This window comes from Genypterus blacodes, unplaced genomic scaffold (genome assembly GCF_046128005.1).
Source record: "Genypterus blacodes isolate CSIRO-AG114 ecotype Tasmania unplaced genomic scaffold, CSIRO-AGI_Gbla_v1 ptg000037l_1, whole genome shotgun sequence".
NCBI lineage: Eukaryota > Metazoa > Chordata > Actinopteri > Ophidiiformes > Ophidiidae > Genypterus > Genypterus blacodes.
In genome coordinates, this window is record NW_027466850.1 from 3,422,766 (window position 1) to 3,438,931 (window position 16,166).

At 42.1% G+C, this 16,166-nt stretch overlaps 1 protein-coding gene across 1 annotated transcript in view; it reads left to right on the plus strand.

The window, feature by feature from the left end:
• Nucleotides 1-3,566: 3,566 nt before the first annotated feature.
• Nucleotides 3,567-16,166, plus strand: part of LOC142996249 (metabotropic glutamate receptor 4-like) — an 82,596-nt gene continuing 69,996 nt past the window's right edge. Inside the window, exon 1 of the mRNA XM_076147164.1 lies at nucleotides 3,567-4,133. Within this exon, the coding sequence (XP_076003279.1) occupies nucleotides 3,567-4,133 (567 nt within the window). The remainder of the gene's footprint in view (nucleotides 4,134-16,166) is intronic.

The following is a 16,166-nucleotide window of genomic DNA, read 5'->3' on the forward strand; positions in this document are numbered from 1 at the left end:
AAAGTAGGATTCTGTTTGCAGTATCATTATAACTTTGCAGATCTTAGACATCTGGCCCAATTACTTCTCCATTTATGTTCCATCTCGCACCTCATGCTGCTTGCGAACACCTCTAGACCTCCTTCACAAGCAACAAACCATTTGAAGATCATTCCTAAATATTGACATTTTCAGTCATCTTAAAACTCGTCTTGGTGGCAGATGTGTAGGTGGAGAGAGACAGAGTTCGGTGTAAAGAAACTCCTATGCGATGTTTTTATTTACACCCGAGAATTTGTTTTGTGTGATTATATTTAAACCGGTGATTCTCACGAGGAATGCTTTTATTTAACTTAAAACTTGTTAACTTAAAACTTAGAGATAAATCAGAATGACGACAGAGTGCCTAGAAACGCATCACCTTTGCTCTCACCAATATGAAGGTGTTAGATTTGTGTTTTTGTAACACACACACTGATTAGCCTGAAGGTTATTGTATGGCCTTTAGAAATTAATGCATAGTCCATTCTGAAATATGTTCCTGCACCTGAGGAAAGGTTGTTCTCTTGATCTCCATCTTGAATCTCCAGTAATTCCTGCAGCTGTCTTTGACATTTGGTAGCTGATATACATTCCTAGTCTTTTCCTGAAGTCGCTATTGAACGTGTTTATTGAGGTATGGCGTTATAGACTGACCTGTAAATACACAGATTCTGTCATTAGGATTAGTGCCCTTATGACTTGTTTTCTTTGCATGCAGTAAGCAAATCAAGTCATAGTTAGGGAGGCTTGTAAGTATATCAGACTAAAGTGAGGGTGATGTTGCACACGGTTCTGTGTTTTTATCGTCATTCTGCCGGTCAGGCAGTTTAAGATATTTGTGTTTTGATACTGGTTGAACTTATCTCAAGGTTTGCAACATTGACAGCGTTGTCCTACTGTATAACACTAGACAAATTAGGGATGATAACCAAAATAATCATATATTTGCATTAATTCTAATATGATTCAAGGATATCATCTTTATATGTATAAATATATTATAAACAGCTGAATTAAGGCAGACAGTGAAAACACTGATAATTCGCAACCTCATCTCCCCCATAATACTGTTTTTGTAATTTGATAACACCGTTGCATTTTGAATGGAGCACTGAGCGGTGGTCTGCTGTGACCCTGATGTACGATTATAATGGAATTCATAGGTTTCAAGAGAGTGATGGCAGGTTGCAAAATGACTTATTCATTGGATGTGGCCGGGACACCCAGATTGTATTGAACGTCAGATCCGTTAGATTACAGAATAAATTACTAACGTCCTGGTCAAACAGGATATACTGTGAGATATCCAGCCGAAAGAGACAAAACAAGTTGATCAACATGATAATAGCAGGTGTAATCTTGTGAATTTTAAGATTTTTTTCCTTCAATCGCACCGAGTATGAAGACAACACGAGTCCACTCCCCACCAGATTTTCTCATTCAATACAGTATGCATGCATGTGGCTGCTTTTACGTACTGAGGTGAGCTGGTTGGTGTTCTAGTTGTCACCTCCTCTGCAGCCATTAAAGTGGACCTGCAGTGAATCAACTCGGAAAAATTACTTCTCACTCAGTCGGGGATAGTTGGGTGTATTCAAAGGACCTTGTCACTTCCAATATGCTCTCAATGAATCTCAGCCGATGGTGATCCAATGTTTCAAGCCACTCCACTGGAAAACCAATGCCTACAGCCCCATTGTGTGCTGGTGTGCAGGGGGATTGTTCTTTCAGACTCCATTACAGCTTCACCAATGAACAGGGTTTAGATATAGACAACCATGATGGGTTTTAGTGGCATGTGTGTCTCTGTCTTGTATGGATGTAATGTGTGTGTCAAAGGGAGAGATGTGCATTGATTTACGATATACAACAATGGAGCTTAGAAAGTGAAAATACATTTTCTTTAATCACTATTTTGCACCACATGAACCAGTTTGTACTGGCATCTGTATAGGTTGTGCAATTTCTGCCCATGCAGTGAAACAAACTACAAAAAGCAACAGAAATACAAAACCAAATGAAAGTGTCTCACATTTTTCTGCCCCACTCACAGAAACTCTCGCCAAACTGCCACCCAAGATCTGAAACACAGGATTATGGGCTTTGAATGAAGCGAAGCTCTATTTCTATCTGTGATCAATCATCTGTTCACAAAGAATCAATACATTATTAAAGTCATTTTTGATCAGGCGCAGCATCTTCTGCTGTGTTTGTCGCTGCTTGGATAGAAACATTAATAATCAAATAAAACTCATCAGCTACAAATTACAGTTTCATAGTCATTTCTTACAACCTTACCCTGGTGTGTGTTTGTTGTACCTCCAAGTCACAGACCAGCGCATGCAGAGGAGCCTCAGAAACCCACATATGAATTGTGAAATAATATATGGAATGCATTTTGCCTGTAGTAAGCAGAAATGCCAAGGGAATGCATAAGTGATCAATTTGGCACAAAGAGATACCAGCTAGTGCGTCAACTGCACAAAAAACCCTCACAGACTAAAACCTTCATGTTTCCAATGTATTTCGGTGATGTTTGAGATACATTCAACCTGCAGGTGATGTGGCAGCTTTGTGACATATTTTTCCGATAAAGATGAATCATTTAACATGGCACCGATATTGAAAGCCAACTACAGCAGTTGGACAATTAGAATGTTTCATCCACAACAGATTTCATCAGAATAAAAAAGGAAATAACCAAGACCAATGTGCGATTTGCTGCCCAGGTTGATCTCTCACAATCTGAAAATGAAGCACGTGGGATCTGAGTTTCAAGCATGTCAACCTTGGAAGTCCATAGCAACCTTTTGAATTCAAGATGTTTGACGTAGGAAGAGGAAGAAAAGATGAGTGTGGGAGCAGAGCTGTCTCTTCATTCCACATAATACTGCAGTAAAAATACAAATCTCCTTTGCTTTTTTCCATTTTTTTCTGTGTCTCACTATTCGTCTCTTTTTCCTCTTTCAGGAATTCACTCTGAAGCCTGTTGGACCTGAGGAGGCCTGAGGGCTCTGTCATAAACCAAATCCCTGCCCACGGGAGAAGGGGAGATTAAAAACGTCTGATTGAGGTGGGGAGGCGGGAGACAGATAGGAAGAGACAGAGAGATAGAGATAGAGAGAGAGTGAGAGGACAACAGAAGGAGGTAGAGAGAGAGAGAGGACAACGGAAGGGGGGAGGGAGAGAGAGAGAGAGAGAGAGAGAGTGAGAGAAGCTTATCATTCACCTTTGTTCTTTCCAATGCCCCAAGTGAAGGATCTCCATAGGCAACTCTGTGAATAACAGCACACAAAAATAGCTGCCCACCACTGTGGTCAGATGATGGAGTGAGAGAGTGAAAGCAGAGAGGAGAACAGGATTACATCTTGTGAAAAAGCTGAGATCATATTCTACTTTAATTGAATGCCAGAGAGAGAGAAGACATGAGAGGAAGACTTATCTCTGCCAACTGCTCCAAGAAGCACTGCAATTAAACCTCTGGCCATCACACCGCCATACGTGGCCTTGTTTTTCTGATTGCTGGGTGAAGTTGTACACTGTGGATGTGTATTCGGGCTGTGGTCATGTTTCAGGCCCCCGGGTGTAAACCGGATCGGACTAGCTTTCAGCGAAGCAGCCTGACTCTGCTGCTGCTGCTGCTGCTTCTTCTTTACGGCTCCCTCAAGCCTGCTCAGGCCGCCAAACCCAAAGGGCCGGGACACACACATTTGAACTCCATCCGCATCGATGGGGATATCTCCCTGGGTGGTCTGTTCCCAGTACACGCCAGGGGCCATGACGGTAAGCCCTGTGGGGAGCTGAAGAAGGAGAAGGGTATTCACAGACTGGAGGCTATGCTGTTTGCCCTTGACCGCATCAATAATGACAATAATCTACTGCCCAACATCACACTCGGGGCTCGTATCCTGGACACCTGTTCCAGAGACACCCACGCCTTGGAGCAGTCGCTCACCTTCGTGCAGGCGCTGATTGAGAAGGACGGGACCGATGTCAAATGTCTGGGCGGTGGAGCGCCCATCATCACCAAACCTGAGAGGGTGGTGGGCGTCATCGGAGCCTCCTCCAGCTCCGTATCTATCATGGTGGCCAACATACTGCGACTATTCAAGGTAAGACCACATGTCGGCAAAGTGATCTTTCTCTGTGTTGGTACTATGAAGATTGATTGATAAGTTCTGTACCTGCACATAAAGAAGTGAACAAGGATTCTACCATTATTTAGTCCAAGGTATAGTCGTTTCCTTTCATGTTTTTGCACATCTGCTGCATTCATTCGAGCTTAAAGATAATAACCTACAAGTTCCAGGGGCACCTTCATGTGGTCAGATGTACAAGACAGACAATCAGGCTAACAGGCATTGATTATGTATAGTACATACTGGCTGCTAGATTGGAACTAGTTCAGCACCTATCCTACTCACCTGATTTGCCCCGTCAGACTTTCATCTCTTCCCAAACGTGAAAAAGGCTTGAGCTGGAGCCATATTTGCCTCAGACGATCCCTGTAGCATTCTTGGCAGAAGAAAGCGGAGTTGAAAGGAGATTATGTTGGAAAATAATGATGAGTTGGATCGTTCCACGGTTGGCTCAAAACTTATCAGTCAATCCTCATGAGAGATACAGTACCTGAGAGAATACATCATGTTTGTAATACGCAGAACAAAAAGCTCTCTGTATTTACCGTCCACTAAGGCCCGGAACATTCCATACCACTGCAACTATGATTTGCAATTTTGTATGATTTGTTTTGCTTTATCTATCTTAGATATTTGTTTGAATATTTAATAGCAACAACACAAAACAACACAAGTCACTGAAAGACCGGAGAGCATAATATGGATGAGATCTCTGCAGCCGCATTATGGGCACTGTCATAACTTTAGAGAGGTGATTCCTACAGTAAAGCTCATCACTCAGACGTTGGCTTTGGGGAGGTGGTTGCTAAGCAGCATCACTCCTCTCCATAATGATTAATAGGATACTGGTTGACTTCATTCTTACAATGCAACCTTTCTTCCAATGGGTTTAGGTTCTATGTTTACATCTGCTTAGACTATAGAAAATATGTTGTGTTCATGGACATCTGATGAAGTATTCATTGCTTCTCCATATTCTCTCCACTTGGCCCTGGGAGCCTAATAGCTGTCTCCCCTTTAGCGGAGGTGTGATTGCTATTTATTGCGCGAGTCACTGCAAAATGATGCACCTTTGCTTGTAAATGAAAAAGAAACGACTTAAAGGACTAGGTCACGTCTTTGAAATGGTTTCATGGGTAATTACACATTGGAGCGTAGATATTACTTAACTCATTTTAACTCCGAATGGGTCTGTAGTAGCTTATTTAAATTCTGGAGTAATTAAAATGAGGGATTGTTCTCCAGTTGGTTTCTCTTCAATGTGGCCAATTTCAGAACTGCCATGTCCAAATCTGCTAATAATCCTGCCGAGGTGAAAATTTACGTGAGAGCCTGGTCCCTTATGTGTGTGTGTGTCGCCATTTTGTGAGACTTCATGCGTCTACTACTACATTTAAATGTGGAAATATTGATTGATACTATTCTATTGCAATATATTTAGGTCAGATAACACAAGAAAAAAGTAAAATACCTTTAATACTATACTTACATTTATTTAACGTCTTTATTTTCCTTCTTCTTTCTATCATCCCTCATTTTCTCAGATTTTCCACTGAGCCGTATAACTTATCAAGTTACACAAAACAGGACTATTTATCAACAGGAGACCTTTTACTTTAGCTACTTTACTACATTTTAATCCCCGTGTAGTAACCTTTACTCTACTTGAAGCTAAATTTAGATACACGCCGCGGTGTGGATACTTGGTGGAGGTACTCAGTGGTTCTTCACGCAGAGATCACACGACAGAGGAATATGGCATCAGAGGCCTCAGTGTGTGCGTGATAGTGACACAGTGTTTCAGGTTTTCTGCCTGGATCTCGAATCGACGCTTGAAGCTTTTCTCTCTCCACCGCTCCTCTCCTCTTTTTCTATCTGTTAGTATTGTACTCCACAGCGACAGCCCACATGTTTGATTTGATAAGCTCCACAATCCCTCGATGATAACAGTGTTGCAAACCAAGCGGCGTGTATCCGGCTTGTCGCAGCCCCAGCATCAATCAGGGTGAAGCCAGTGTGGTATAAACTCACACACATACATTATTCCTGTGTGGGTCTCAATTTATATTCATATATATTCAGTGTTTGGTGGATTTTGTGTAGGATTTAATATTTATGCCTATTTTACTGATATCTTATCAGAAAATACACATTTTTGTTATATTTTCCATCTGGATTGTCCTGTTATTGATTTCCCAGCAGCTCTCCCTTCACATTTAATATTCAAAGTAAGCAACAATTTTAATTTTCTGAACAATTACTTTTGAGAAGCTCTTGACTCTCATGTATGAACACACACACACATACACACACACACTCAGCCCTGAGCTTCACCCACTCCTCCTCCCCCCTCTATCCCACACATACATTATTCTTACTACATCTGAGCTCACGCAGGTACAGCTGGTGTGTGCCGCAGTAATGATAAGCTCCTCGTCTTGATCCAGCTCTCACAGGGAAACATCAAATCCCCGGTCATTAGCTCGGCGCCCGCTTCCCTCTTCATTAATGCACGTGAGAGCCGTCCTTGCATATTTAATTGGGACTTCTCTGATCTCCTCTCTCTCTCTTTGTCCGCAATGTGAAAATATTAGCATGGGCCTCATCTCTCTTCTCACATTGAGGCAGCTGTAGGTTAATGCAGCAGCTTGAGTGAGAGCGAAGCCCATCAGCACAGCGAGACCACCAGGAACTACCGCTTTGATTTCTGCACTATGAAAAATCAAACATGTGCCAAAGAGGTTGCCAAACAATCCACCTCTCCTCTCATTGAATAAGGGTCATTATAACAATCAAAAGAGACAGTAAGCTTCTGGCATGACGTAAAGCAAACCTGGTCAGTAGTATAGATTAAACAGTAAGCTCTTAATGGAGAGTGCTGTGTGCTCAATTAGGTTGGCTCCTGAGTTATGGCTTCCCCGGGACCCACTGCTCAACCTGGGGAAGGTCTTAACTTCAAAGTGGTATCATAACACACATAGACACACACACGTGCAACAGATGTCAGTGTAGCATGCAGGATACACACAGACACACACCTTGTAAGACTGCAGCAGCTAGACGTCAATGTTTGCTTTAAAGGAGGTGATACATGCATATGAGAGCAAACACAGCATACTGATGAAGACAAGCAGACTGGCTGCACATTAGTGTAAGTGTATGCATGCACACACACCAAGTGCAAAATTGCTCCACTCAGACAAAAAACACACAGCGTGGTCAGAACATAAACACAAGCAACACAAAAGCAATCGTGCACATCTGCACGCAAACCAGCGGGAGCGGCACAGCAGCAGCCACCTTTGTGTAGTTAGCAGGTTTGTGGAAAGTGTTTCCTCAGCACTCGGCTGCATACAGATTTGGCCCAGAGCCGGCTGATGAATATTTTACTCCAGCCTTATGTAAAGGTAACATCAGGGCCAAGAACGTTCTACTGTTGTCCTGGTAGAGGCGTGGAAGAGGAGGAGGAGGAGGAGCCACGATGACAGACAAGCGGGATGAATATCATTTATGTCAGATGATGTCATTGTTTACTTGAGGAGCAGACGCCTCCAGACATTGACCCCCATAAACCAAGACCAGATCAGTCCCTCCTTATTATGTTTCCAACACAACAAACTAGATCACGGTACATTTAAAGTTCTGCTGTTCTTCAGGGTCATTTTTAAGCTTTTCAAATCAGTTTCATTTGCACCTTTCTGTAATGAACAATAGAGAAGCAGGAACCTGAACCTCAGTGTTCTAACCTTGAGATGTTTGCTGTTAACATCTCACTGACATTTGAATTTAGCTTCTTTGTTGGCTTTCACATTCACAGACGTGGTTTGTTAAGAGGATGAGACAGTTTGAGATGAAATATTTGGTCATTAATCCAAATCAGAGCGAGGTGTGCGGTGCAGAGTGATGTCACACTCAGTCACTTTAGGTTATTAATACTTAACAACATTAATCAAAAGACAGCAGAGCAACACTAAAGAGATGGAGTGAAGGAGAACCAAAGGAATCTGCAACACACACGCACACGCACACACGCACACGCACGCACACACACACACACACACACACAAAAACACACACACAGTATTTGGCAGATTCTAGCGCCCCCTGTCGACCAGCTGCTCCACGTCCAAGATCACAATACAAAACACTTTCAATTCAATTCAGAATCTTATCATTTAAACAAACACATTCATCATAGATTTGCAGCTGACGGCGCCGTGCTCTTGTTACCTTACCTTCCTCGTGGCGTCGCTTCGATTGTTACGCAGTTTAATTGGTTTGAAACCTCATGGGGGTCGATGTTTTACACGATAAATACAGAACAACCAGAGCTGAATTAACCTGAATTGTTGATTAAAGTTTGCTCAGAGCAGAGCTGGACCTCTTTGTCACATGGATTCTTCTGGGAGTTTGCAGATGATGATGATGATAACGTAGCACATGTTGACGTCTAATCGTCTCGCACAAATCTGTTCAGGAAAGACAAATGTACAATCTTCATTTCATTGTGCAATACATCTGAACTGCAAATATTTGTTGAATTATTAAATGTGTTTACTTGATGGACATTGGCAAAGGTAACAAACCGCAAAGTCGTAGTTTTGATTGAGAGGCTATTCTCACATTTATTGAGGGTTTTATTGATTGATTGATTGATTAGATGGAAGCAAACAGTCAAGATCCGGCAGTAAATACAAATGATAACCTTTCAATCAATACGATCCTCGTGGAGACTCAAAGCACACATTATCTGTATTATTTAAATATCAAATTTAGACATTGATCAAGAAAACGGCGACATATTCTAGAGACAAGAACTCATTTTTCACCCACGAACAAATGACTTCAAAATACAGTGTGAGTCTCTGTGCGCCCTTGCAGAAACGACTCAGGGACACGCTTTGTTTGATCTTTCCTAAGGTAAAAGGAGATAAAAGCTTGAGTGTTGATTGTGTGTGTGTGTGTGTGTGTGTGTGTGTATATGGGTCCACTCACATAAGTAGCCGATAATGACGACGGTGGATCTAATTAGCATTTGACAATCTCCTTCACAGTTTCTTTGAATGAACGAGACGATCCAACCTGCTTCTGTATCCTGCTGGAGTCGCCGCCGCCGCCACATCGTTCCATCCCACTGGCACTCACCATCTGCTTTGCTGCAGCTCTTTTAGCAAGTTAATGGTTATTTCCCCCAAGATGCTCCTCCGTTCCTGTAAACATTTCAGATTTTACTTGCTTGGTAAAATCATTGTTAAAAAACAAACCACAGACCTCAGAACCTTTGGCTGCAGTGAGAGACGGAGACAGAGCCGCCACCAAAATCATTTATTTATGTTTTCTGTACATTTGTGGCTTCTGTCAGACTCTGTCAGACCGCTGTGAGGCCAGGAACACGCAACTACAACCAGCATCAGTACGAGAAATGGTGCCAACACATTTCCTATTCTAATTACAGTTCTGTAAAAGCAAGGAATTTGCCTGATTTCAATGTAATAGCAAACATCTGGCTTTGTATTGGACAAACAAAAAGCCCAAATTGGAGCTCTAAGTGAACTGGAATATGTAAAAACCTTTTGTAAAACCCGTTTGACTCTAGTGCTGCTGTTGTTTGTCTGCATGAACGTTTTCCAGTCTGTAAATCTCACATAGATGAGAGGAATGCTTAGTTTTAATGGCACAAGTTCAATCGGTTTAGCCTCAGTTTCATCATTTTTCACAGCTTAAGTTTGAAAATGTTTCTCTCTGTTTGTTGTATTTCATCATTGTGCTTGACAAGACAAACATGGGACTCTGTCCTTCTCTCTCCCGCTGTCATGGATGGGATATCCTACAAAAAAAAAGGAAAAGAAGGAACGTTTCAAAGTTCCATGCATGGTCTAACCTTGTTGTTGTGACGGTTCCTCTCAGTGACACAGCTGACTGACGGCCCTTTGTCACTATTGATTTAGCGGCTCATTTGTGGAATGACAGCTAAATGGAGATAAAGCAGTAAAGCCCATGAAGGCATCATCTCCCCTCAGCCCGACCCATTCACTCACTCACTTCTGCTCACACTGAGGCTAGGAAGCCGTGAAAGAACAACTCTTCCTCACATGTAATTTCATTCTGTGTAACAAGGCGATACATTTAAACTTTATCAGAAGTGTTATTAAAGCTATTTGGAATATATAAGCTGCAGTTTGACTCGGTGATACTATTAACTCACAGCAGAAAGATCACAAGATACAAAGGAAAACTCCAAGTCATCACAGGATGAAGTGATTAAAGAAGAATAAACACGGCACAAACAGTTTGATGTGCATGGACAGAAATCTATATACGGCTTTCAGATGAACACCTCAAAACATGGGAGCTGCTGCAGCAACATGTTGACACGAGGGAAAAAAGCACAGGGCCTTGTTAGCGTATAATTCTGGGCCGGTGTACTGTAAGTCATAGTGGGAGCTGCAGATAATCATCCTGCACAGTTCACGGAGGTGAGAGTTTTCCATTTTCGGCCCTTTCCTGCCCGTTTCCCTCCTCTGCCTTCAACACAATGCCGACTCTCTGATTGCCTCACGCTCTTTCTATCTGCACTCACTTACGCAACGTTTTGGTTTGGATCACAATTTCAATTAATTCAATAATTCAATCGATAACCGTCTTCCTGAATCTCGCAGGAAGTGGGGAGTTACACGTCTGCAAACGTTTAAAAATAACAAGTGGTTGGAGTTCCATAAACACTCAACCGTGAAACTGCTAACAATGGATGAATATTGTAGGAAATTAATGGAGAGAGAGAGAGAGATAGAGAGAGAGAGAGAGATAGAGAGATAGAGAGATAGATAGATAGATAGATAGATAGATAGATAGATAGATAGATAGATAGATAGATAGATAGATAGATAGATAGATAGATAGATAGATAGATAGATAGATAGATAGATAGATGCTTGATGTGTTCTTTGTCCACATCAGCGTTCTCTTCTCTCATGTCATTCCGCTCACACACGGCACCTGCAGCACAAAGCTTTGTTTGTCTGTCTGAACTGGCACGGAGGCTTTTTCAGAAGAGCAGGTCTTATATATTTGACCGGTATAGGCTTTGGCCAGATCAGACATGAGATTTGATGCTTCCCTCACTGAACCGTATCAGACAAACTCTCAGCTCAGAACCTGCGCCACGCTGCCATGGAAACCTTTGCTCCTGTTTTGCCTGTACCAAAGATAATTCAGCATTTATTTGCAGGGTTGATACTGAAATTGCACCTGGAACATTGCTGAATGAAAACAAGGCAAAATAAGAAGGTGCAATTAAGAGCAACACACACAAGAGCACAGGTCACATCCTTAATCAGCGTTTAAAGGGCCGACACCACAAACTCAACACAACAAAATATTTACAGTGTTCGCAAATATGATTTCAACATCCTTTTTCCCACCCCCAGATTAATGAGATGATTACCAATTAAAGTATAACCGATTGGGAGGTGGAGGAGTTTTAGAAGCAGGGACTGCACTGAAAGCTGCATTGTACATTTTGGACCACAGGGGGAAATGTTTTGTGTCGATGATGTAACCAATCAACTATTTACACATCCAGCAGAAGCAAAGCAACATTGCTCTCTGTAATCTCAACATTGATTTGAAGAGTCTGGATAATGAGCCAATGAGCTTAAAGTGGCTTAGAACCGCAATGGGATGTTGATTCTCTATAGCTTTGGCAGTAATCAGCAATTTCCCTCGGGATAAATAAAGTTTGATCTTATCTTATCTTAACCCTTTTATATAAACATTGGAATCTGCTGTCTTCGAGCTAGGAGGACACAATACAGTACACATGTGCACTATAGATTAGGGGTTAATTTAAATAGGTAAACACACACAATAAATCGCACACACTCCATTTGTAGAAATGTGAAACAAACCTGTAAAGCTTTGGACGTGCAGTGCAGTTTTACACGTTTTCTTCTGAATGTAGAATGCAAGTGGAAGTAAACAAGTCAGGCATGAGTCACTGTGCTGCGATGCAACAGATAAAACAAAGACATTCAAACTTCACACTCAGGAGAATAGTTCACTACCTTTCCAATAACAACTTAATTTTCCACTTGCGCTGCGTTGCTGCTGGGTGAGTAAGACTCGGCTCAGGGTGACTCATTTGTCTGAATGAGATGAGTTCTGACAACACACACTGCAATACGTCAGACTTTTTTATAATAACCGTCTCCGTCTCTGAGGTGTCCTGCGCTTGAGAGTTTTAAAGCGATTAGAGTTATATTCGAATCGTGAGTAATTCCTCCTCTTATTGCGGTGACGCGCCAATTTAACTTTATTTATTCTAATCGCCCTGTTTTGTTTGTATTAAGGTGACAAATATGTAGAGGCGGGCGTCGGCCTCGCTGTGTGTGGTTTATTGCTGTAGAATTATAAAATGTCTCACGTCTTTTGATCTGATCTCATCCGACGCAAGCGACTGATCCTCCATGCAGATCAGATGTTACAGCGTTTCACTTTCTCAAGATGTGACACGTATCCATCCAGAAGACTTTACACCATCTGCCAGTTTGCTTCACGCCTGTGTGTGTGTCTGTGTGTGTGTGTGTGTGTTTGTGTGCATGTGTGGGCGGGCGTGCACACATACAGTATGTGCTTGTGTATATTAGAGGCTTGGTTGTTTTCACATTCTTGATCCCGCGTGTTTGTTTCGTCAAATGAATGATCTTCTGGTAAAACGTGTTTTCATCAGAACATCAAAACAAACAATGAGAAATCTGCCTGTATTCCCTCCTGATGGAGCAAACTGTGAACTGGAAGCTCATTTCTGATGCCAAAACACAAAATCCATTGATATTGTTTCAGCTGCCTCATTGTGGGATTGAGGAGAAGCAGCACAGACGCAGAGCACTTTATCTCCCCGCATCACCGCCGTTTAGCCAAAATGTCCACCATTAAATTCTTTAACAAGGTTTGAAACAGCTGGTGTGGAGTCAGTCCCACAGTCATTGCTTTCCTTCCTTTGGTCAGACACTTTCTCTATGGTGTCCCTCATGTTGTCCTTATGTTTATGGAGGTTACTTTGGGTAGATGAGGATACGTTCTCTCTAAATTGCATTTACTGTAAGTGTAAGTATGCTCAGCCACCCTGTGTCAGGCAGTTTCACCCCCTTACGCCTAATGCATGCTGGGAAAGGCTCCAAGACATCTCTCACAACTCTCCACTACTTCCCCTGTGACCCCCGACAGGAATAATCAGGTATGGAAAATGATTGATTGAAAGAATTGAATGAAACGGTAAATGTCAACTTCTGCTCTCAGCTCTGTTTGCCCTGTTGTTTGTAACAAGCTGCTCCTTTGGAACCGACGGTTCATTTGTGCCGCACGTTTCAGACACAAGACAACTGAAGAAAGCATTTAATAAACTAGAATCTAGAGAATAAAGTCAGATAAAACTGAATAAGACACAAAGGGATAAGATGCAAATGAAAACATGGAATAGAGAGCAGAGGCAAACTGAAACGTTTTCAGGTTTATTTAGAGGAGTTTAGTGTTGGAGAAGAGCTTGGATCATCAGGAAGTGTGTTACATGTAGAGGTGGACACACACACACACACACACACAACAGGGCTGTTTGGCTGATGGCTCATCTGCTTCATCACAAGGCTGCTAGAATGCGTCGATTGTCAGATACTACAGTATATAAAAAGGCTTATTTGATGACATCATAGGGGGCACTGAAAATCTAGCATAGCCGCCATTATGCTGTTATATCTCCATCAACCAATCATCAGTATAAGTGCTGTACAGGTTGGGTAACCCTTTCTGGGTCGGTAGTCAATCTGTTACAGTTAAAGTCGTCTTGGATCTGATCATGAATAATTATAGGTCTCTATTAGGCCCACTGAGGGGAAACGTATTATCCTTAAGCAATTGAATGATTTCCGCCTCTGAGCTTACACTCTCACATAGCAGACATCTATTCAATATGGGAGTGTGATGTAATCAGCAGCCATGTTTAGCACCTTGCAGTCAAGTTGTCTGTGCCTGGACGAGTCTTTCTCAACACCTCTCCAGCCTCCACACTGCTACATTCAAACAGATCAGATTCTCCATCAGAACCTCCTGGGCCTCAGATTGTTAGAAGAAGAGGCTATTATAAAAGTCTGGGGGGTCCAAAACAGCATTTGATTCAACGAAGGAGGTTTGATTTCATTCATGTTTTTATCCTCATGTTTAATACTATCAATGCCTTGGCTCTGATATTCTTTCTTCTTCCTTTTGTTGGATTTAGTCACTTGGTTTCTCAGTTTACAGGATCTTTATCTCTCCTCCCGGTAAACCTAATTTTACCTCCGCCAACTTAGATTCTCCCCTGTACCATTACATTGTTGAAAGTTGTATCAATCCATTGGACTGTTTTAGTTTATAGCTATGAATCTTTTCAGAGAAGATTCCTATAAATATATTCATGGCAGCAGTGAAGGAAACCTCTGGGTCGTCAGCACTGTGCACGTTCCAATCAACATTACTAACAGCCTCCACAAAATGATCATTAACAAATCCTCTGTTTGACCATCGATATACCAAAGTTTGACTCTTACTTAAGGAAATTTAGCCTTTCTACTGAGAGCAAGTGCTGAGCAGATGAATCTAAATAAGTCTCACAATCTGCCAGTATGATAATGGATTCGCACGCACGACTATTGAAGTCAGTCTTTTGCTTTATAGTACAAATGTTCACAAGATGGATCTCTGTCATTATTAAGGCAGGATTGTTTTGTTTCATTGGTCAAGGGTCAAAAATACAGCAAGGAGCAAAGCAACGGAACATTAAATCACTGTGTTGTCCACTTTGCCCACTAAATACAATGATTGCTTGAACGGATACGTCCACACTTTCCTTCAGCTGATGAAAGGCACAAGATGTAAACAACGTTCAGAATGAGTCAATGTCCTGCCGCTACATACGCTGATCTTTGACGTGTGAAAATGTGGAATGTGGAAGTGTGTTGATTGCGTATCGAGCTACATAAGCTTGATTTAATTTCATGGCTGCGTTTACAGATCAGTGAGCTGTGTGATTGTATCATAATGCCTGTCTAAGTATGACTGAGACAAAACAAATACCGGACCTCATAGTGAACATTGAATATGTTTCTATTTTGACAACTGGTGATGATGCCGATGAAGTCAAGCTACTGTTCGCAAGTGACAATATTTCACGAAAGATCCATATCACGGCCTCCCCCGCTATATCTGTGGACAGGCAAAAGGTCGATGTTGTTTATTATTAGACAAGATGATGTATTGATCTTTGACGGTCAGGGCCAAACTTTGGTGGCTTAGCTATGCTACCTTCATCCTTATCTTTCCAACAGCATCTTCACAGGTGATTACAGCTGCTTACTGATCACTGCTGTTACAGGCTGGTGTCAGACAGGGAAAGGCCAGGACATAATCATCTGTCTGTAAGAAGTCTGAACACTCCTTATCAAGCGGCTCAGCTGGGCCAACCGCATAAACTGTTGATGTTGTAGTGTCAGATTGTCCTGGACAGACTGAGAGCTTCAATCCCATTAACACTCATTTCTTCATGATGTCTGATACATCAAAATGGACACATCATAACTTCTGTAAATAAAAGTCCCTGTCCTCCACCTGAGGCTGGGGCCCGGCTGAAGTAGGCAAACTTGTTTTCAGCAACAAGCACTTAGGTCTGATCCATAGTGACAATCAGCCTAATAATGAATTCCAAGGTGCAGAGACTAAACCCAACAAACACTGCTGTACCTTTGCATCCGAGTGCTCACATGTGTCCTGAAGTGCTTCCACCCTGTATGAACACCGGGGACGTCTATTTACGGAAATGCCACCAGACCCGTACGGAATTGTGGAGGAGCAATTGTCAACCCCCACTGTGTGAACCTGCATGTAGTTCTCTGAGACTGGAGACCGTCTACAGTGAGGCATGAGAGAGACCATTACACACATGTCTGGTACACTCTGGATGATGAAGAGATCTGGGAG